Genomic DNA, 23,952 nt, shown 5'->3' on the forward strand with positions numbered 1-23,952 from the left:
TATATACTTATGATCTACCTTAACGTGTCTACAAAATACCCAGTAGAATTTTCAGTTATTTCATAAAATTCCTATTAATTTTATGGATTTTACCACACTACTATTTGAGGAATTTAAGAAAATCAATAAAATTTATTAAATTTTTAATTAATTCACTAATTTTTCACGTTATTATAATGTTAATAGTCATTAAAATACCGAACAATTCATCATCTGACATGCAGTACCAATTTCGACGTATTTTGTCAACTTAAATAGATACGCTGTATCATAGTTTGTGCCGACATTAAATAGCATGGACAAGTTTACAATCTAATCATATACTTTTTTGGTGTTTAATTGTCGCTTAATGATTGACCCTTGAGGTTTAAAAATCCAAAATAATTTGCTTTCATTATATTTGCATGCCATTTTATCTTTATTTATTAGTATTTGCATGAAGTTGCATGTTTATTATATGATAGTCGATAAAAGAACTCACAAGAGTTCATGTTTTGTTTGTTATTATACCTGTAGTGTATGTATATAGGATATACCGACTTTAAATAAGATTTACTAACTTACTTATTTACTTAGCAAAAAGCTTACTGTTGTGTGAACATTCAATACATGTACTTACTAGTAGTATAATAGATTTATTGATAATGCTACAAAGTATTTCGTTACTAACCGAAAAGTATAAAGTAATATAACATATTATTATATCTAATAAGCAGCACTTACGCATATACATAGATATAGGAAGATGTGGTTTTAGTGCCAATGCGACAACTCTCTATCCACGTAACAATTTATAAAAGTAAACCATTATAGGTCAAGCTATGGCCTTTAACACGAAGCCATGGCGCACATCGAACAGCAAGCTGACATTACTAGTGTAAAACCATTCTAACGGGAAAACTAACGGTCTAATCTATATATAAAAAAAACGAGAAACACTTATGAACCACGTAAACAGACGACAACTACTGAACATTAGCTTCTTAACATAGGACAGGCGAAAACAATTACAGCGGGATTACACGTTTTAATGGTACCAAACCTTCTCACTCATCTGAAACAATAATATAACATCACAACATAGAAAGACACATTTATGAGTTTAACTTATGTATCAAAGACAAAGAAGCTTCTCCCATGCCAAATGAATGTCTATACATTCAAAACTGAAGTTAATTATCAATAAGTTGCAAGAGAGGACGTTTCTAGTGAGTTTTGTTGCAGGTTGACATTTCTGTGTGTTAAATTATAATCATTTCTTATTTGATTCGGCACTAGTTTAGTCATTTATTTGCAGTATGATGACTTAGCATCATGCCTAATAGTTACTGAACGTGACTAGTAGTCTTCAATTACGAACTTTTCGGTAATACCTTTTGAAACTTCCCATCTTATCAGGGAGTAGAAACAAGTACCACATGAAGAAATATATCATCCCTAAAATCTACTGCTATCTCATATCAAAATTATCAGTTTTTAATTGATATATATATCTATATACATGTACTTCGTTATAAATTTAGCTCAACAATTTACAAAAAAAGATAATAAGCATATAACAAAATATACACAGAATGCCAGTGCACACATACATATATAAACAGTAAAATATATCACCAGCGTTACAAATGAGTATATGTATTACATTTTGCTGGCAAATAATTAATTGGATTTACTTCTTTACCGATATGTACAGGGATCACTTGATCTTCTGTAGCTTTTGAATGACTTTTAGTTATTAACAGTGTATCATATATCATTTCATCGTTGTCGCTGCCATCATCGTTAATATCGTTCGGAATATCTACAATTTCCCATGTTTCGCAATAATTCTCAAAAAGTTGCTTAAGTTCTTCTAACAGTAAAAAATGGTCACTTTTGAAATCAAATACGTCCTCAGACTTAAAAAAGTATCGCCTCAGAATAAGCGGTATTAATCCACCTCCTAATGTGGCTATGGCTTGATAAGTTCCAGAAATTCCTTGTGTTTTACCAAAAGCTAATACAATTATTACCACAAATATCAAGAAAAAAAGAATAATCAGAAAGTTTAAAGCAGCCTTTTTGTAATTCTCCCATAGGGATCCAGGTGCTCGCAATACCTTCATGTAACACATTCTGAAGAAAGCTTTTTCGTTTAAATATGGCTTACTATTCTCATAAAAAAACAAACAAGGGTAATCTGATTTTAGTAACAGTTTGTCGCATGTTTCGTCAAATTCAATGTTTATGTGTGAATTCATGGAACCTTCATTTAAAATTTTGAATTGAAATGCAGAGTACTTTATTTCTTTTTTATCCTTAAATGTTTCCATGACTTGTTTCTGTATGTCTAATACGGAAAAATCAATGACAGCTTGACTGAATGCTTCATACTTTTTCTTCACATTACGAAGAGTATCATACACATAAAACAAAAGCATACCTCCAAAGGTAACATACGTTAAAACACTAGATGCATTCAATAATATACCTATCGTGAAATACATACCTATCTGTAGAAAAAAAATTACAACCTCCAATGAAATAACCATTGACGATCCAACGGCCATGAACACCATAATTAAAAAAACCGAACGGACAAAAAGCCACAATGCATCTATACACTTCCATGCTTCCGATTTCTCTTTAAACATAGCCAAAAAAGCATTCGTTATGCCATACAACAAGGTCCACGATACCTTGATAATTGGGATAAATGGCAGTATAAACCATATGATAACTAGAGGTGATATAATCATGACGTAGAAAGGGCTTATTAAACATCCAACTAGACCTAGTTTTCTACATGGTAGGACAAGGAACTGAATTAATTTCATTGCTTCTGAACTTGATTGTCTATTGTCATTGAAACCCGATCTTTGCATAGCCCATTTTAAAAATATTTTACAAAAAGGAATCAAAGCAATAAACCCATAAACGCATATAAAAAACAAATGATTTGGTTTAAGTGAATATGTTAAACTCCATTGTAAAGTATTTGGATATTCCAAATTCTTTTTTTGTGCGAATGTCTCTCTGTTTGTTCTATCTTCTGACTCAAATACATAATAGAATAGTATTCTGATAGCCCACGGTATGAGGAGAATAAATAGAAATATATGTTGCATAAGCGGCAGCAAGCATTTATGCCAAGCAAGACAATAACAAAATCGAAATTTGCAAATGTCCGTATGACAGCAATCTTTCACATATTCGTGGTCTTTCACGTGGCATTTTATAAAAGTTCTATAGAGATAATGAAAGATCCCTGCTGGTACGTAGTCCGTTGAAACTGTATTCATTTCTAGAATTTTAAGGTGTATTTCTTTTACCTTCAAATGACCTTTTTCATTGATTTTTAATAATTGAACCGTTTTTTGCTCTGTTTTAAACTGATTTTCTTTATACAACTCATCACTCAGCTTTAGATTGAAGATTCGTTCGATTCTAAGAGTTATTCCATGTATATCCGCCTTATACCATGATGTTGGTATCAACAACGGTGAATATAAGAATACAATTACATAACAAATGTTCATACCCACAAGAAGGACATCCATCCACAGATTTGTCTGTAATCTGTTGCAAACGAACTCGTCATTGTTTGTTATGGAACAAAAGAGGGACGAAAGATACCAAAGGGACAGTCAAACTCATAAATCTAAAACAAACTGACAACGCCATGGCTAAAAATGAAAAAGACAAACAGAAAAACAATAGTACACATGACACAACATAGAAAACTAAAGAATAAACAACACGAACCCCACCAAAAACTAGGGGTGATCTCAGGTGCTCCGGAAGGGTAAGCAGATCCTGCTCCACATGCGGCACCCGTCGTGTTGCTTATGTGATTACAAATCCGGTAAATAGTCTAATTCGGTAGGTCAAATTCATGAAAGGGAAGGGGATTGTAGTTACGACGTGAGGAACATATCCGATATCATTTGTGAAATGGTTATTCCATAACGGTCAACCAACTCGTGATGGCGTCCGTAAAATTTACGAAGGGATGATTTCAACTTCACCATTTGGAACTCTTGATTTAATAGCTTCCTTGTGAGCAGTAACCCTCTATCAAGAAAATCATGATAGGAAATGCAAGCACGGGAATATCGTATCAATTGAGAGATATATACCCCGTATGCAGGTGCTGCTGGAATGTTGCTACTTAGAAATGGAAAGTTCACAATTGGAAAGCTGAAATCATCTCTTTTGTCGTAAAGTTTTGTCTTCAACCGACCCTCATTGTCAATTTCTAGATGTAAGTCAAGATATGAAGCTGACTTAACTGTATCTGTAGTATCCTTTATCTCCAATTCGATGGGATAGATGCGTTCCACATAGTCACCAAATGTCAAAGAGACAACATCCTGACCAAAGAGGATAAAACAGTTGAAGGCCACCAATCAATCTTCAATACATGGTTTCATTATAAGAAGAAGACCACTCTCTTATAATTGCTAAGGATTGATTTTTCAGACTAGGATAACATGATTCATTTGATATTTGTAATTTCATGTAGCTTTCAGTAACTACCAGTGCTTTGTATCTATTGTTATTCTGTTAGTTGACCAAGTGAGCTTTTCTCATCACTTTCAACTTTGTGTATACTGTCGTCTGTTAACTTTTACAAAATTGTTCTTAAACTACTTGAGCAAAATTAATTAGGGCCCGCCTTTAGGCGTGTCGCCCTATAGTGATCAGTCTGTCCGTCCGTCCGTCCGAATCTAGAGAACCATTATGATTTCATACTTTATACTCTACATGTTTATTAACCACCACCAGAGGGCGTGTCATGATGTATGTACAACTTCCTAGGTCAAAGGCGGGTCGCCCTATAGTGATCAGTCTGTCCGTCCGTCCGTCCTTCTGTCCATAACACTTTAACTTTGTGTCCGCTCCATATCTAGAGAACCATTATGATTTCATACTTTATACTTTACATGTTTATTAACCACCACCAGAGGGTGTGTCATGATGTATGTACAACTTCCTAGGTCAAAGGTCAAGGTAAAAAAACTTTGGTTTCAGTTGACAACCCTGTGTCCTGTGGTGAAGATCGTGTCCGCTCTATATCTTGAGAACCGTTATGATTTCAAAGTTTATACTTGACATGTATATGAACCAACACCAGAGGGTGTGTCATAATTTATGAACGACTGCCTAGGGCAAAGTTAAAGGTCAAAAACTTTGGTTTCAGTTGACAACCCCATGTCCTATGGTAAAGATCGTGTCCGCTCTATATCTTGAGAACCGTTATCATTTCAAAGTTTATACTTGACATGTATATAAACCAACACCAAAGGGTGTGTCATAATTTATTTACAACTTCCTAGGTCAAAGGTCAAAAACTTTGATTTCAGTTGACAAACCCATGTCCTATGGTAAAGATACAATTTTTTAATGCACATTATTCACAGCGGGGCCCACAGAGATGGCTCCCATCTCAATGATATCTAGTTAAACTTGTATTTGATTTAATAAATGTGTCCAATAACCCTGCCTGCAAACCATCATTGACAACGTTGCTAAAAATAGAACATAGGCCTAGGTTAGCAACACAAGATCTTTAGAGCCTCTTGTTTTTCATACTAGATAATTAAGCAAGCCATTTGCAACTCTTTGTTTGGTCTTGTCTTGACAAAGTCAAAATAATAAGACTTACACATGCTGTTTCTGGCATCAGCTACATCAGCAATGTAGTTGGTGATTATGTTAGTTTATGGTAACCACTGATAAATATAACACTGCATGATGATGAACAAGTATGTGTCCATAGTACACGGTTGCCCCACTCATACTATCACTTTCTATGTCCAGTGGACTGTGCAATTAGGGTCAACACTGTAATTTGGCATATATATGATGAAGATCGTGTACAGGACAGGAAGTTATATATACAGTAACTAGGATTAGCGTTATACTTTATTGAACAAGCAGTTAATAACACAGAAGTAAATAATATTCTCCACCAGTAAATATCTCAACAAAAATTAAACAAGTTTACAAATCATAACAACCTTTAATTGCACTAATGGTATTTTCTGCAGTATTTTAAAATGTAGCAAAATTTGAGTTGGATTGATTTCAATAAAAATCCAAAAAAAATTAGAAAAATATCAAATTTGTAGAAAAATATTAATCTTTATTTAATTTAAAATGTTTAACTATATCAGTATCAGAAAACAGTTATTAAAAAATAATCATGTCAGAAAATAAGTAGAATAGCCAGAATATGGTTTATTCAAATGAGAATAAAGTGAAATGTTTTATGCTAGTCTCAGTAAGAAATAAAAACAATCTAAACACTTATTGGAAAATCTTTAGAAGCAAATATTTATTCAACCAATTTAAAATTATCTCCCTTGTTAATATTTTGTAATCCTTATTAAAATCATTAGAAAAACAATTAGACACATAACCAATTATTTGTTTAACAAATTTAAAATTATCTCCCTTATTTTGTTCCTTAATAAATGTTTAAATATAATAAAAATCAGAAAAATGCAACTATATATTCTAATAATTTTTAGAAAATTGCTTTTCGAAATATTCCAATAAATGTTAAAATTTATTTGAAAAATACTTCAAAACAGTTAGTAATTCGACCAACCTAAAATTATTACCTTTTAATTATTCTGTAATAAGTGTTCAAATTCAATGAAAAATACTTAGAAAAACACTTATTTATTCAACCAATCGAGAATTATTTCCCTTTTGTTATTTAGTAATAAGTGTTCATTCATTGAAACATTTAAAAGAAGAAAATATTTATTCAACCAACCTATAATTATCTCCCATTTTGTTATTTCATAGTAAGTGTTTTAAAATTTATTGAAACAATACAAAGGCAATGATTTATTTGGCCACTAAAAAAGGATATTTTTTTTATTTATGCCAACGATTTTAAAACAATTAAAATTATTTAAGTATAAGGCTACTAGCAGGAATGAAAATAAAATATATACAAATTTACAAATTCTCAGAAAAAAAAATAATACAGCAGATTGTTGTAAGTCAGAAAGGTCTTTTAAAAATGTCTGATTTTAAATACCACAGAATAATAAATAGAGTTTGTATCATGTAAAGATAAAGCTTAACAATATATGGAACACAAATTAATGGCAACACATATAAAAAAAACAATATATGGAACCCATGCTTAAAGCAAAACATATTTAAAGACATGCATAGTATACATTAAGGCTCCTACAGTAACACATGTAGTGTCTTTAAAAGACTTCATTTTTAAAAAATGATTTAAAGAAATTTTATAAATAAATTCAAGTGCTATGGCACTAAGCCTTTAAAAGACTTCATTTTAAAAAAAAACAATTGTTTAAAGATTCATCATAAAAATTTTCAACATTATGGCACTTAAGTTAAGACTAGAAAAAAAACATATGCAAAAGCTGAAAGGTATTTGTATAAAGGAGTATACTGGATGAAAAACTTGTTACAGAAAAGTACATTGTAAGGGAAATAACTCCATATCTTTTTAAAAAAAAATCAGATCATTCCTAGATTCTTACATTATATTAGGTTCTAAGGCATTCTATTCTTACAGCCTTGAATTGTTATAGCATGATTATGAAACAAAAGCAAAAGTTAATAAAAATAACTTGCCCAAACAATATGGTCATCCATCTTTAAAAAGAACCAGCAACCTCGTTTATTAAAATATCAATATTCATCACAGGCAATTTATCTTTATTAGTATAAAATAAATGAAAGTTATTATGGAAAAAAATTCCGAAAATTAATATAAATTACTGGGGAAATAGCCTTTTAGCACTAATGCAATGTAAAGCAATCATTCCCTATTTCCATTCTCAGTTTTATCAATCAATCCTGCACTATGAGGTGGAACAAGGGCACAATAGTATTATTAATAAGTGAACAGGCACACAGTTTTAAGCAGATTGGTCATTGAACTTCCTCTTTTTGAGGCCAGCACCGTACTCTAAATAATTACTATTGCATACAAATATATAATAAAAATAAAGCTATCTAACCTAATTGCACAATTAAATAAAATACAGAATACAAATTATGATTATGAAAAAATACAAAATACATCAATGATACAATATCGACGGCAATCTAACAACACAACATAAAAATAAAAAGATGTGGTATGATTGCAACATGAGACAACTCTTCACAAGAGACCAAATGACATAGAAGTTACAAATATAATAATTTTCAACTAACAAACAAAATACTGTATAATAGATTTGTTTCTACAAGTTTTATAATGCCTATTTTTGATACAGCAAAAAGGGGTGGTAGGTTGGGTCTCATCCCATTTCCCAAGGAAAATAAATGCTAAATTCCCACTTCTAGTTAAAATAATGTGTTATATCAAGCATCATGATATCATCAAAATCTTAAAATCAAATATTCCCAATGATTGAACTAGTCATTCCTTAATTCCTGCTCATTAAATATCTCATGAAAAAGGCCCTTCGACCCCTCAACAATTAGTAGAGACACTTCTGCAAAAACTTCAATAATGTTTAATGAGTGGAGGGTAATATATTAATACTTATGTCATAAAATCAATATGTAGAATAAACAAAAATGGCAGCATTCATTTTAAAAGAAACCAAAACATATTTTTCAAACTTATGAAAAATAATTTGAAAAAAAATGGGACAGTATCAATTTATATGAATGTAACAGATCTCTTTTAAAGGATTACACATATATTTTTCTAGAGGTTATCAAGTTGTTAACTGAGTCATATAACTCATAAACTGAATAATTATCTGAAGGACTTTAACTAAATTTGTGAGTTAAGGGTCCAGTTAACACACACACAAAAAGTTTGTTAAATCCTCTAATAGCTAGCAAATCAAGCATTCGTTATTTTTATAGATCTCAACTTTCTTGGAGGAAACTCCAGAATTCTTTTCAATGAACAAATACATTACAGTGAAATCAACATACCATAGTTTTTACATAAGTTAAGAAAGTAGTCTCAGCAATGTCTATAAAAGAATAAACCAAGGACAAAAGTTCTAGCAACCAATCGCATTCAAGTATTTGTAGATATGCTAATCATTTACAAATTATTATGCACCAATTCACCAAAAGAAATGTAAATATATTAATTTTTAAACAAACTTATGGAATATTCATTTGGTAATATAAACTGAGATTCGTTATATAATTATCAAAAGCACAAATTATCTCCCTTGATTAGTTGATAATTGGAAATACTGTTCTTAAAGACTTTTTGTTTAATATGAGTCTTTTAATTTTTCTGGACCATCTGTTCCAAAATGCATCAATTTTCTGTATGCAGCTGGTCCGTTCCAATATCCCCTGAAAAAGATACATGGATTTAAAATTTTTTTTTTTTTTGCACATTCAAATTCTAAGCAAAATAAATAGAATCTTCAGAACTGATAAAGTTATGGGTTACACAACCCTTGCAACAACTATGTAAGGGCTTTGTTGGTTTTCTTTGGAAATGAAAATGTTCTGCCTCTATACAACATACCCTAATTTCAGTGACAGTCCAAAAGAGTAGGGGCATTAAGGTTACAATGTACCAAATAGAATTACATGAGCGCAGCCATTTTATGAAGGGAACATGACATAGAGATAAAAATAGATGGCTCTCTGTGATTGGTTGTTATATCATTTATGTATTTTTTTCCTGGAAAGCCTTATGAATAAAGTTTCACGCAAGCACAAATTTGTTCTTAAATGTATAGGATGAAGGGTCGGATTTTTTTTTTTTAATGTTGATCAAAATTAGGGAAAATTTACTGCGAAATCGCAAGGTATCGTAAAATACGCCAAAATTCACCAAGAAAAGCCATGGGACCATATATATGTAAGTGCGGTAAAATCACAATTAGATATCACGCTCCAATTAGACAACAGCAGTTTTTCCATAATTAGTTTATTAAAGACGCCTTTTAAGGAGATAATTGCTAAAAATAGCATTGCCGGTAATGGGGCCCCCATTTAGTACTTTATAATCTTAAGGTGGTACCTAACACTACAGGGAGATAACTCTGTAAAGTCAGCTAAAGTTTTAATGATGTTGTGTTGTAAAAGGAAAATTATGCTTCTCAATGATCAAAATTGGTGTTTGTCAAAATGCTACATAACCAGTGTATTTTTTTCTGACAAAAACTGTTGGTTCAAAAATTTTTAAATTTTTATATTTTTATTAAAGTCTCAAAGTAAATACTTTGACAAAATTTTATGAAAATTAAACATGCCAAATTAATTTTAGTGAAAGTGTTGGGTACCACCTTAAGGCCAGGTTTTGGCCCAAGAAAATAATTTCAAGCCATTTTTTTCTATTCGTCCATCATTCCCTAATGGTTAGTTTTTAGTACAATAAATATTCTCTTTATGTTATTTTTTATCTATTTTTCTCTTTTCTTTCATTATTTTAACACATTTATTCTGTATAGTAGTCTAATAATTATGACCCTCCTACAACAGCTTAACCAATCAACAAATTTGTTTGTAACCTTAATTTTTATTAGATATTCGTTGTCAAATATGGTGAAGGGTTAAAGCCTCGGTCACACCTGAATGGATAGCTCGTACGGATGACTAACTGATCATTTTTTTTTCAATCCGTTCATGTCCGTTAGACGTCCGTCCATATCCTTTGCAAGTCCGTTTAGCGTACATTTTATCCGTCCACATCTGTTCTGTCCAGTGAAAATTTTTGAGCATGTTCAAAACTTTGAACGGATCTCCAATGATGAAATGTCCATTGACAGTCCAGTAGGCGTCCGTTCTGTACCGTACTCGTCTGTTTTGTTTCCGTTTTGTATCCATTATGTGTCAGTTATACATCCGTTGAAGGTCTGGAAGATAAATTCGCCAACGCACTTGTACCGGACATTTAACGGATAAAACGCATGTTGAGGGAATGAGAAACGGACTTCTACCGGACATTTAACAGATGATGAACAGATCAAAAATGGATAAATGCCAATTGAAAATTTCGCGTCAGAAATGCCAATTATTGGTATGTCAGATTTCTTAAGGTTCATGAATTCTTATTATTCATAATCGATCTTAGATTAAGGGCACATCTTCACAATCAAGCAGCTCTTATTCAGGCCAGACACTGCCCTTTTGAAGAACAAACCAAAACCAGTTACACAGAAACATTTTGAATATTAATGCAGTTTACATGTATTATTATTGTAGCCTTTAATTTATCTGTATATCTTGTTCATCTGTTTATCCGGTACACTTCCATTAGGCGTCTGTTTTATGCGGTACTGGTCTGTTTGATGTACATTTGACATCCGTTCTCTCCGGTACATTTCCGTTTCTTGTACGTGCATATCTGGTGTGTACCTGTTATGCATTTGTTACACTTCCATTTTATTAGATCAGTACATCAACGGACTCCCAACGGATAACAGTTTTGTCAACAGACAACTTTTATTTTCATCCTTTAGGCGTCCTTTCGTGCTATCCGGTAAGGTGTGACTGAGGCTTAAGATTTGTAACTATAACTATAAAGGAAGCCATCATTTTGAACTCCAATTCTTGTTTTTTGGTATGTAATTTCTAAAATATTTTTACAAAAATGTCACATTTTGTGCCTTAAAATCTTCTTCTTGTCATTATTGAAACCCTTCAGAAACAATTAGCATGGAAATAACCATGATAACTATATTGTTTTTTAAGCTTAAGTACTGTCTCAAATATCCATTCACCCAGCTTTGCTACACACAACTAAGTAAACTCAATTTTCAACAGTAAAATCTATTTTTCACAAAGGCCAAACTTAGAACACAATACACATGATACAGTTATCTTCTAATAACTATATCATCAGTCTTACTTTAACATCATATTCCAGTATATTATAGGTATAATATCTTACTTTAACATCATATTCAAGTATATCATTGGTATAATATCTTACTTTAACATCATATTCCAGTATATCATAGGTATAATATCTTACTTTAACATCATATTCCAGTATATCATAGGTATAATATCTTACTTTAACATCATATTCCAGTATATCATTGGTATAATATCTTACTTTAACATCATATTCCAGTATATCATAGGTATAATATCTTACTTTAACATCATGTTCCAGTATATCATAGGTATAATATCTTTCTTCACATGGTACATTGACCGTCTCTCTTTCCCTTGGTCAATGGGGAAGGTCTCCAGTGGCAAACTATCATAATTAAACTCGGCCATTATACATTTTTCACGTCCAGTTATCAACGGGCAGGAAGTGTAGCCATCATACTGAAATAAAAATATTCACTGTAAATACTTATACAATATCTAATGGGAGAATTTAAATAGAGAAAATTTTTCAAAGATAAACTGAACAACGCATTAAATCACAAATGAGCGTAGTGTTGTTCGGTGACATGAGCGAAATATTTTTCAATTATTTGAAATCTTCTATTAGTTATTTATTTTATTACATTAGCAAATGGCTAATTTTCTTAATTTAAAGTAGAATATAAAATGAACTATATCTTTTTCTAAACATTCACAATTTGTTTTGATTCAACATCATCAGACAACCCCAATTTTTGTATGACGTCAGAGGAGTGAAATAACCAAGTTTATTTCACATGTGAAATTATTGGTTTTTATTTCACTGAGAAATCAATGTAATTCATTGCAACCAATGTAATTATTGCATTTATTATTGCAATTCTTTAACAACATACAAAATTTGAGATTTTGTTATTGTGATTTTATTAAAAAAAATCTAGTGTAGGTAAATGTAGATCTTGTCATGATGATCCTTTTGCAGTTTTAACTATTAATTATACTTCGTAAATGTTACTCTTATATTTTTTTTTTATTTAAATTTTATTCTACTGCTTAGATCAATTTTTGTTTCTGTAAATTCAGAAATTATTGTATGCATTTATTATTGCAAGTTTATTATTTTAGATTAAAATGGGATTTTTATCTTCGTGATATTGAGAAAAACCCTGTTCAATTCGCATAAAAAATATTAAAATGCAAGTTTAAATCATTGCGTTTATACCCCTGTTTGATTTTTTCGCAATTATAAAAACATCGCAATAATTTCTGAATTTACAGTATCTAGATATTTATACCTTAACATAAGCAGGTTTTCCACTCATTACAGCTGTCAGGTTTTTCTCCAAGTATCCACTCTGGGAGGCTGCAAGCAGTAAGATATAATTATTAATGATTCTACAAATCCAGTGTGTGTCTGAAAGTCCATGCATCAAGAGATGGTTAAAGGTTCAGTGGCAAATATTACTTGTACATGACTAAGAATATAAATAATATATGAATATGAACCTCACCGTGTAAAATACCAATACATTGGAGATTGTTTAGTAGCTAACAAGGTAACTGTCCACAGGAAGACGAATTCCCCAATCCTGACACAATATCAGGGTAGACCAGTGTTGACTCTTAACCTAATGCTGCATATTAAGTAAAGAGCAGCAAATACATATTTTCAAGTCTTTAATTTAACTCAATTGAGGGTCAATCCTATGTTGTCCCTTATTGAATGAATGTCTCACAAAAAAATAGTTTAGATTCAAATCTTGTTTTCCTGGTCATTTACAAGATTGATACACATGACTGTCACATGACTTTATAAATACTTTACCTGCTGCTGCTGCTGTCTTTGATGTTGGAGCGTTAAAACAATCTCCGATGGCAAAGATGTTTGGATATTTTTTATGTTGTAGTGTGCCTTGATCAACATCTACATAACCAGCTTCATCTACCAAACAACTCTTCCTCACTGGGTCAGGTGTAGACATGGGAGGTGTAATGTGCATAAAGTCATACTACAATAAAAAGTAATTATACAACTAATCTGTAAGTTCAGAATTGTTTGCATATTTCTAATATTGAGAAAATTGTGATAGAAATTAAGATGTTGGAAAAAAAATCATTCATTGGATACAAACTTTCGTTGGTTTCAAGGGTACAGGTGTATAACTAAATCATTTGCTCAAGGGGACAACACATTTCTATTAGGCTTGTATTCAGAGTTCAACAAGAAACTAAATATCCACGAACATACAATTTTTCCTTAATCTACCAATGAACATAAACATGATAAATAAATCTACAGTACAATATAAATAGCCTTTTAAGTCTTGGTGGTGTAATGGGCTATGTAGTTAAACTACTGCATCGTTAGCCTGTTGACATGCAGGTTGTGAGTTTGAGTCCAGGACATGGCATGTGACCGGACCCTGAACCCAATCTTAATTGACTTAGATTGTCAGTTTTCCTTCCAAATGTTGTTGGTACTCTACAGGCATGGCAGCTTCCTGCACAAAAAATTTACCACCACAAAATAGTTGAAAATAGAGTTTAAAACAAATCAATCAATCATTCTAATGCAACATTGTTTGTGATATTCATTTTCATTGGAGAACGACATCAATTTTCATATATGGCATCAATTCACAATTGATGCTATGAAAACGTACATGCTAGCCCAGACAAGTAATGACAGATTTTAAATGTATGATTTGATCTTGTCTTCTGTCAGTTTCACTAGAATGGAGATAACAATATAGTATTTTAAGCTCTGAAAGCATCAATTGGTGATTTAATGGTTGCAAATACCCAATACTGGCTTTGCTAACCCTCCGCTGGTAAACTTAATTTACAACCCTCAAATCACCAATAGACATGATAGATGCCATCTGAGCTTAAAAAACAATACAGATATCGTCTCATTATATATAGCCTTACCTTATAGGTTTGAGTTTCTCCAGGACTGTCTAGTTTCTGAAATATAGCCTTACCTTATAAGTTTGAGTTTCTCCAGGACTGTCTAGTTTCTGAAATATAGCCTCTCTTTTATCTGTATTCACTTCTATCAAATTTCTTTGATAATTGATTTTGATATCCCTGTAAAACATAACAATTAACAAATTAATAAATATTCCTTAGACTTACAACCTCATTTTAATTTCTATAAGACATTCTTCAAATGCTTTGAGAATACACCCGAGGTAAATTATGGATAGATACCTATTTTCTTCTTAGGCTAGACATTGAAAATGTATACACAGCAGCCCAAATTTAACTCAATATTTTATGAATTTTGAAAATTAAAGCTTTTTAAAATACACTCGCGGAATCTTTTTGAATTTTATATTATTTCTTATTCAAATATTTACTTTTCCCCCATAGACCACTCTCTAGTTCTTTTTTATGAACGAGTCGTGAGTACAAACCCCTCTCATGTGGATGCATTCCACTCCAATCTTAATTGACTAGGATTGTCAGTTTTCCTATGAAAGGTTGGTGGTTTTCTCCAAGCACTTCTGCTTCCTCCACCAATAAAAACTGGCCACCACGAAAAAGCCCAAAAGCGGTGCTTTAAAGTAGCTTTAAAACACCAAAAATCATATCAAATCTACACATTAGTAAAAGCATCCCACTACAAGACCATGATCATGGAGGTTAATTGAGCAGGGTTTGTACTCACAACCTCAGGGTTGATTGGCTAGTGAATAAAGTAATAACTTCTTAGATTACTTGGCCATCGAGGCCCACTAATGTGTAGAAGGTAGATAACTATTATATAAGTGGAAGGTTTAGCTGGCTAAACATGTAAAACCAGGTTTAACCAATTATTTAAAAAAAAAAACGCCTTTGACAGTTTTTTCCAATTGTTCAGTTGAATTTCTGCAGCAATCCCTAGTTGCTGCACCACAGCTCATAGGTCCTTATGATATTTTTAAATAAAGATAGATGTGTGGTCCGCAAATCGTCATAAAGTATCATAAGGACCTAAGAGTTATAGTTCCACAGCTAAGGAAACACTAAAGTGTTGTTGTTATAACTGATTTAACTTTTTATGTTTTTATCATAAAAATCCTGCATACCCAAGGTATCCAATTTAGGGATTCTATTGTACAGCAATTTACCACGCATGGGTCACTATCATTTGTTATTTTTTATTTATAATGTATTATGAAACCTACCTACTATCCACCACTTTATGTAGGCCAGCAGCATACTTTTTCACACCAAACAGAACAGATAATGATGTATTATACATAACTGTGGACTTGTCTCTAACACCACTCTGAAATAAAAGATATTAAACACAGTTATATAAACAGTACAGATAATGATGTATTATACATAACAGTGGACTTGTCTCTAACACCACTCTGAAATAAAAAGATATAAAACACAGTAAAATAAACAGTACAGATAATGATGTATTATACATCACTGTGGACTTGTCTCTAACACCACTCTGAAATAAAAGATATTAAACACAGTTAAATAAACAGTACAGATAATGATGTATTATACATCACAGTGGACTTGTCTCTAACACTACTCTGAAATAAAAAGATATAAAAAACAGTTAAATAAACAGTACAGATAATGATGTATTATACATAACAGTGGACTTGTCTCTAACACTACTCTGAAATAAAAAGATATAAAAAACAGTTAAATAAACAGTACAGATAATGATGTATTATACATAACAGTGGACTTGTCTCTAACACCACTCTGAAATAAAAAGATATAAAAAACAGTTAAATAAACAGTACAGATAATGATGTATTATACATAACAGTGGACTTGTCTCTAACACCACTCTGAAATAAAAAGATATAAAAAACAGTTAAATAAACAGAACAGATAATGATGTATTATACATAACAGTGGACTTGTCTCTAACACCACTCTGAAATAAATACAAGAATACATACATGTACATTGACATGCTAATCTAACCAGACTTGTCACTTAAAGTAATGTTAAAGGGAAGAATGTATCCGACAGATCAAAAAAAGGCACATGTGTTACAACTGACATCCACCGGAAGGTGCTGACTTACTATTAAGACCTTATGTTAAGTAGTTTCTGAAAAAGGTTGACAACATTATTTTTTGAAGGAACAAACAGACAAACAGATGGACAAGGCCAATATTGTATTCTATGCCCTGAGGGGGGACGGGGGGGGGGGGGGGGTAACTGACTATCTTTTTGGGTAAAACTGTGCCGACAGCACTTGCCAAATCATACCCTGTTCTAACCAGAAAACATTGAAAAACATACCCTGTTCTAGACACCCTTTAGAAAATGTATACCCTGTTCTAAACCGTATTAAATAGATGCTGTTATAGACCTGGACTCTAGACTGTTTCTTAAACAGTCAAATAAGTGATCCTGTTCTAGACAAGTACTTTGTTTAAAATAAAACCTGTTCTCACCAGCAGGGTATGAAAAAGGGACCCTGTTCTAACTAGCAGGGCATGAAAAGGCGACCCTGTTTTGCGGCACACTCATACCATTAAAAATATACAAAGTAACCCTCTCGGGATTCTAAGCTACAATGGCATCAATTTGTGATTTGATATTTGTAAATTTATACCCATTTACTGGCCACGCTAATGCGTCATCAGTAAACTTAATTTGTGACCTACAAATAACCAATTGATGCCGTTGTAGCTTAAAATACAATACAGTTATCTCCAAAAATGCATGCAATAATTGCCTCAGTATTCTAGCTCATTACAGGTACTTGTCAAAGATATAAATCCTACCTTTTGCCAGGCCTCTTCAGCTAAGTACATAATTTTCTGTGGAGCTCCTGCACACTTAACTGGTGTATTTGGCATTGTGAATATAGCATTACCTCCCTTGAACTTTTGAATGGCTGGCCATGTTTTCTGCACATACTCATAGTCATAATTTGAACATAGCATAGGATCCTTGTCAAATCCTTCTGGTAAACCTTTGATCTGAAAAACAAAACAAACAAAGACACATTCAAATTAAGCAATGCACAATCTTTCACTATGCACTTCAATCTGACAGCTCAACTCCTGAAGGCCAAAATGAAGAAAGTCCAAGTAGATTTAAAAGCTCTATTTACATGTAAAAGTGCATGGATTTGGTGCAGTAAGGGCCATTACTAAAACTAAAGTGTTTTTATCACAGGACTGACAGGACTCTAATGTCCTGTAAAAATATATTTGGTCCTGTTAACTTTTTTAAATTTTGTAATAGGCACCTGAGAAAATTTGAAGAACTTTATCAATTTGATCAATTTGGTCCTGTAAATGCAAAACCCTGATTTCTATGACTGTTTTATATACCTGAAGATGTAAGTAATACTTATTTGCATAAGTAAATTTGTCAGAATGACTTAGTTCTCTCTTTCAAGTTTTGAACAATCTTAGACTCCTTATGTTCCTTCTAAATATTCTAATATACAAATATTTATTTTACAATCTCTGAAATTTTTCTAATGTTTTGGGAGTCAAAACATGCCACCATTAATACTTTTCTTGCTTGATTATTATAAACTTTTATATCAAATACTCAAATCTGCAGCAGTTATATATAGATAAAAGTTACATACAGTTCAAGACAGTTTTTGTTTTAAAAATAACAAGACTAATAGTAAACATGTTAAACATGTTAAAACCAAACAAATTAACAATTTGCAACAGCAATAAGATTAAATTTAAGAAAAATAATGGAAATAAGAAAATATAGCCTTCACTTTAGACATGTAAATGAGTAAGGGAAATAACTCAGTCTCTAAAATTATTTGCTCATTCCAGATATTATTGGTAAATAAATAAAAAAAAGTTGTATAAGTATTACCCCTAATTGACAGAATGATATTAGAATATTATCAGCAAATATGCATATCCTGTTTTGTTAATGTTTCACATATAATATGAGGCAGGCATTACCTGTGAATGGGGACGAAGTTTGTTTAAATTATTTTTTTTGTAACTTAAATATTTGTTAAAAAAAAGAAACGGAAATACCGTAACGTTTCCGATTTTAGTTCTGCTGTTAGGGATTTTACCAAACTCCGGACAGTGATCGCTTCCGTTCCGGAACTGTTTTCCTTTACTCCATGATTAGTGTAGAGTAGTATTCGGGCCCGTATGCGGATCGGAACTGGAACTGCCGGGGAGTTTGGGATTTTACTTGTGACGTTATTAAGTTGTGACGTTATTAAGTTATGACGTCATGTTCAATGTAAACAAAGAAACGCAATGCATCAGGTAACGTTTATTCATACCAAAGACAAAGAATGATTAAAAATGAAATATTGGTATTGTGTTCCTTGAGTTCCTATATTTTACTAGATTAATCAAAGTCTCACGACAACAAGACCGGAAGAAGGAAGTAGAGTTATGTGTTCTGCAGATCCGGAAATTAAAAAACGCGACAAAAAAAAGATTGAACGATTTTGAGTTCATTAGTACAATGATAATTCGGGAAATTTTCTCGATTTTTTTTTTTTTTTTTTTTTTTTAAATTTTATTTTCTACTGTAATACTGGGACTTCGTCCCCATATTAATGAATGAGAATGCAGGATAACTGGTCTAAAAGTAAGTGCAATAACAATTTTTGAATGTAATTGGGAAAACAATTTTTGAACCAAAGCACCACTGAAATAATGTAGGTTATTACTTGAAATATTTTTACATCAATAAAAACACTGAAATAGTTTGTGAATTTACAAAACTTTAATTAGATTGCTGTATAATGTATGATTTGACTGATTTTTGGAGTTTTAATGCCACTTTTAAGCACTGCATTTAGGCTATTTTATGGTAGTCAGTTTTTATTGGTGGAGGAAGCTGAAGTGCCTGGAGAAAACCACAGACATTCGATAGGAAAACTGACAATCCTAGTCAAGTAAGATTGGAGTAGTGCACCCACATGAGCGGGATTTAAACTCAAAACCTCAGTGTTATCTGGCTAGTAACTACAGAGGCCCTGTATATTGTATGTAATGTTCTAATGAATGTATACATACCAAATTATAGTTCAGCTGAAGACCACAGGCCATGACAAGAAAGTCATACTTTATCTACAAAAACAAATATATCATGTATAATTAGCATCACTCAGTTAAAATTAATGCATTTGTAATAGTGTTGTTGGGTTGTCCAGCTTCATTTTCTAATCTGAATCTCCCAATCATAAGTATAGTCATATATTAGCAATATTCTTGATACCCAATTATCCTCTTAAATTGAAAGCTTTTAATATTACAAAATGATTTATACATCATACATGTACATTAAATCATGTAACTGAAGAATCATAGATTCACAAATTTTCATTTTGTTTGGTCTTCCTGTAAGTTCCATCACTCCATGAGTTAGGTTATTAAACAAATTTTATGTGTTGATAGAATATGGTTTATAAACACTTGTGCAGTAGATGATATTTTTTGTTGGAAAATAAATGGAGATTTTTAGGGTATGTCAACATCATGAACATGGTCAATGACAAAGCAACAAAATAAAAATCAAGATTCATCTAAAGGGAAATAAACAGTTTCAAAATAAAAAGAATGTGCATGGATACATATTGTCAAACTTTGATATGTCACAAGTCCAAGAAATCTACTTCTTTTTGCGAGTACTAACATGACTTGTATTCATTGAAATTACAATAAAAAAGTTTGTATTACCTCTTCACCAGTTGCAGTGGTAACAGTACAGTTCTTAGGGTCAAAGGCCTCAGCTGTAGTTTTCAGCCAATCAGCTTTCTTAGGTATGACCTCTGACATTTTCTTCCCTGAATCTTCAACTTTCTTGATACCTCCTCCAACAAGTGTAAACCAAGGTTGATAATAGTGGTCCTGAAATAAGAATAATTGCTGTCTATCTATTTTTTTTTTTTTTTTCACTTACCATACTTACCTTGGATTCATTTATTTTAGTGGGCACCAATTTTCGTGGATGAAGGAAAACTTGCATATTCGTTGACATTTAATTTTGTGGTTTTTCCGAAGTCTGTATACAAGCCTTTAGAACATTTGTCATTCGTTGAACATTTAATTTCGTGGTTAACCTATATCAACAAAATCCACGAAAATTGGTAACCAAAGAATAATAATGAATCCACAGTATCATGTTTATTTGTTTTGTCATAACTCAGTGTACTGGTTTTCTTCTTTGAATTGTGCCATGGAAACAGCAGAAGTTTGGAAAATTTCAAAATACTCTTAATGTTCTGAAAATTTACAGAAAGATGTAAAGCCATGCACAATGATGCATATACATTTAAATGCATTGCCTGTTTGAAATTTTCGAAATGGCTGCCACTAAGTGGCAATGCTGAATCAGGAAAAGGCAACAACGGTGATTGCTTGCAATGCCAATGGCAAATCTAGTTCCTTTCATCATAACTCAGTGCATTGGTTTTCTTGTTCGCATTATTTCAAATAATATAATTTTGCTCAAAGCAAGTAAGATGGTGGCCTTCACCTACTAATCATGATAATTTTTCCACTTTATTGTACAATATCATAACTAATATCTTACATCTTTTGGTTCAATAATACCAACATGTCCAGCACCCAGTTTCTTTGAAAATTTACTTGCAGTGGCACATCCACCACTACCGGAACCAACAATTAGCAGTTTGTAATGACGTCCTAACGACGTAGAACTTGTCGAAAAACTTTTTGTCGCACTTTTCCTATAGGCTCCCACTAATAGTTTAGTACTCGTCATGTCCCACTTTGTTCCGTAGACGGTGGTATACTAAATGTCAACTGTGTCAAAATGTGTAGTTTAGTTATTATTTTGAATATTGAAACTTCTCTTTGCCAGCTGGCACTCAGACAGAGTTGTCGTTCTTACGCTGTAAAATAACATCCGTGAGGGTCAAAGGAAAATACTATTAGCTTTCGAAAAAGCTCGTCTGTATTGGAGTAGTCGAAAATTCAGTACCGTGTAGGGGAGAAAAAGGGGGGGGGGCGGGGGTATGTTTCGTGGAAACTATGATTGTGCGCATGTGCTAGGAAATGGACGTCTAAATTGCAGCTCCCAAAAATATTTGGAACTTACAGCTTTTCCTAGAGTAATAAATCCCGGAACTTGCTAGTACATCAATATTTGGCTTACATTTGTCATTGTGTGTATGAAAATTATCAAAATGTTTGATATTTCCTTGTAAATTAAAATGTTTATTAATGACCTACCCGAACATGTAACTTGCAATGCAAGACTTTTTGCAGATGACTGTTTATTGTATAGAAATGTAAATAATAGTTCTGATGCACAATTACTTCAAAAAGATTTATCTAGTTTAGTAAAATGGGAAGAGGACTGGCAAATGAATTTTAATCCTGAGAAGTGTTATGTAATTCATATTTCTAAAAAAAGTATTTATTTTCTTAAACCTATCTTCTTCTCACCTCATAGATTTTTTTTATGCACACTAATGTGTTTTTTCATGAACAAACTAACCAAATTTTGGCAATTTTCAACGACTCATAGCTTGAAGAATAGCACGGTGACCCATACTTTTTATTAAATTATCGGAAAAAATCATAGTTAAATCTTTATTTTTTTCAAATTATAAGAAAATTCTGTCTCAAAAAATATATACTTATGATCTACCTTAACGTGTCTACAAAATACCCAGTAGAATTTTCAGTTATTTCATAAAATTCCTATTAATTTTATGGATTTTACCACACTACTATTTGAGGAATTTAAGAAAATCAATAAAATTTATTAAATTTTTAATTAATTCACTAATTTTTCACGTTATTATAATGTTAATAGTCATTAAAATACCGAACAATTCATCATCTGACATGCAGTACCAATTTCGACGTATTTTGTCAACTTAAATAGATACGCTGTATCATAGTTTGTGCCGACATTAAATAGCATGGACAAGTTTACAATCTAATCATATACTTTTTTGGTGTTTAATTGTCGCTTAATGATTGACCCTTGAGGTTTAAAAATCCAAAATAATTTGCTTTCATTATATTTGCATGCCATTTTATCTTTATTTATTAGTATTTGCATGAAGTTGCATGTTTATTATATGATAGTCGATAAAAGAACTCACAAGAGTTCATGTTTTGTTTGTTATTATACCTGTAGTGTATGTATATAGGATATACCGACTTTAAATAAGATTTACTAACTTACTTATTTACTTAGCAAAAAGCTTACTGTTGTGTGAACATTCAATACATGTACTTACTAGTAGTATAATAGATTTATTGATAATGCTACAAAGTATTTCGTTACTAACCGAAAAGTATAAAGTAATATAACATATTATTATATCTAATAAGCAGCACTTACGCATATACATAGATATAGGAAGATGTGGTTTTAGTGCCAATGCGACAACTCTCTATCCACGTAACAATTTATAAAAGTAAACCATTATAGGTCAAGCTATGGCCTTTAACACGAAGCCATGGCGCACATCGAACAGCAAGCTGACATTACTAGTGTAAAACCATTCTAACGGGAAAACTAACGGTCTAATCTATATATAAAAAAAACGAGAAACACTTATGAACCACGTAAACAGACGACAACTACTGAACATTAGCTTCTTAACATAGGACAGGCGAAAACAATTACAGCGGGATTACACGTTTTAATGGTACCAAACCTTCTCACTCATCTGAAACAATAATATAACATCACAACATAGAAAGACACATTTATGAGTTTAACTTATGTATCAAAGACAAAGAAGCTTCTCCCATGCCAAATGAATGTCTATACATTCAAAACTGAAGTTAATTATCAATAAGTTGCAAGAGAGGACGTTTCTAGTGAGTTTTGTTGCAGGTTGACATTTCTGTGTGTTAAATTATAATCATTTCTTATTTGATTCGGCACTAGTTTAGTCATTTATTTGCAGTATGATGACTTAGCATCATGCCTAATAGTTACTGAACGTGACTAGTAGTCTTCAATTACGAACTTTTCGGTAATACCTTTTGAAACTTCCCATCTTATCAGGGAGTAGAAACAAGTACCACATGAAGAAATATATCATCCCTAAAATCTACTGCTATCTCATATCAAAATTATCAGTTTTTAATTGATATATATATCTATATACATGTACTTCGTTATAAATTTAGCTCAACAATTTACAAAAAAAGATAATAAGCATATAACAAAATATAC

General features: G+C 31.9%; 1 protein-coding gene across 1 annotated transcript; it reads right to left on the reverse strand.

Moving 5' to 3' along the window:
- Positions 1-5,892: 5,892 nt before the first annotated feature.
- On the reverse strand, positions 5,893-21,629 carry LOC143052703 (sulfide:quinone oxidoreductase, mitochondrial-like). The gene is made up of 10 exons (XM_076225790.1): positions 21,319-21,629; positions 20,463-20,633; positions 19,800-19,853; positions 17,556-17,753; positions 15,969-16,072; positions 14,781-14,886; positions 13,622-13,805; positions 13,092-13,159; positions 12,077-12,255; positions 5,893-9,315 (listed from the first exon to the last, which is right to left on the reverse strand). Exons 1-10 carry the CDS (start codon positions 21,508-21,510, stop codon positions 9,231-9,233), a joined length of 1,341 nt encoding a protein of 446 aa, XP_076081905.1. The 5' UTR covers positions 21,511-21,629; the 3' UTR covers positions 5,893-9,230.
- Positions 21,630-23,952: the final 2,323 nt, after the last annotated feature.

Source organism: Mytilus galloprovincialis, chromosome 11, assembly GCF_965363235.1.
Source record: "Mytilus galloprovincialis chromosome 11, xbMytGall1.hap1.1, whole genome shotgun sequence".
In the NCBI taxonomy this organism is placed as follows: domain Eukaryota; kingdom Metazoa; phylum Mollusca; class Bivalvia; order Mytilida; family Mytilidae; genus Mytilus; species Mytilus galloprovincialis.

What these genes read in the sequence shown, in the direction of transcription:
- LOC143052703 (XM_076225790.1), bottom strand. Translation starts at nt 21,510, where the DNA reads ATGACGAGTACTAAACTATTAGTGGGAGCCTATAGGAAAAGTGCGACA. An exon ending in CCACTGCAACTGGTGAAGAG is followed by an intron (nt 19,854 to 20,462) that starts GTAATACAAACT and finishes TTGTTTTTGTAG; the next exon opens with ATAAAGTATGACTTTCTTGT. An exon ending in TACTGGAACATGATGTTAAA is followed by an intron (nt 9,316 to 12,076) that starts GTAAGATATTAT and finishes TATCTTTTTCAG; the next exon opens with GGGATATTGGAACGGACCAG.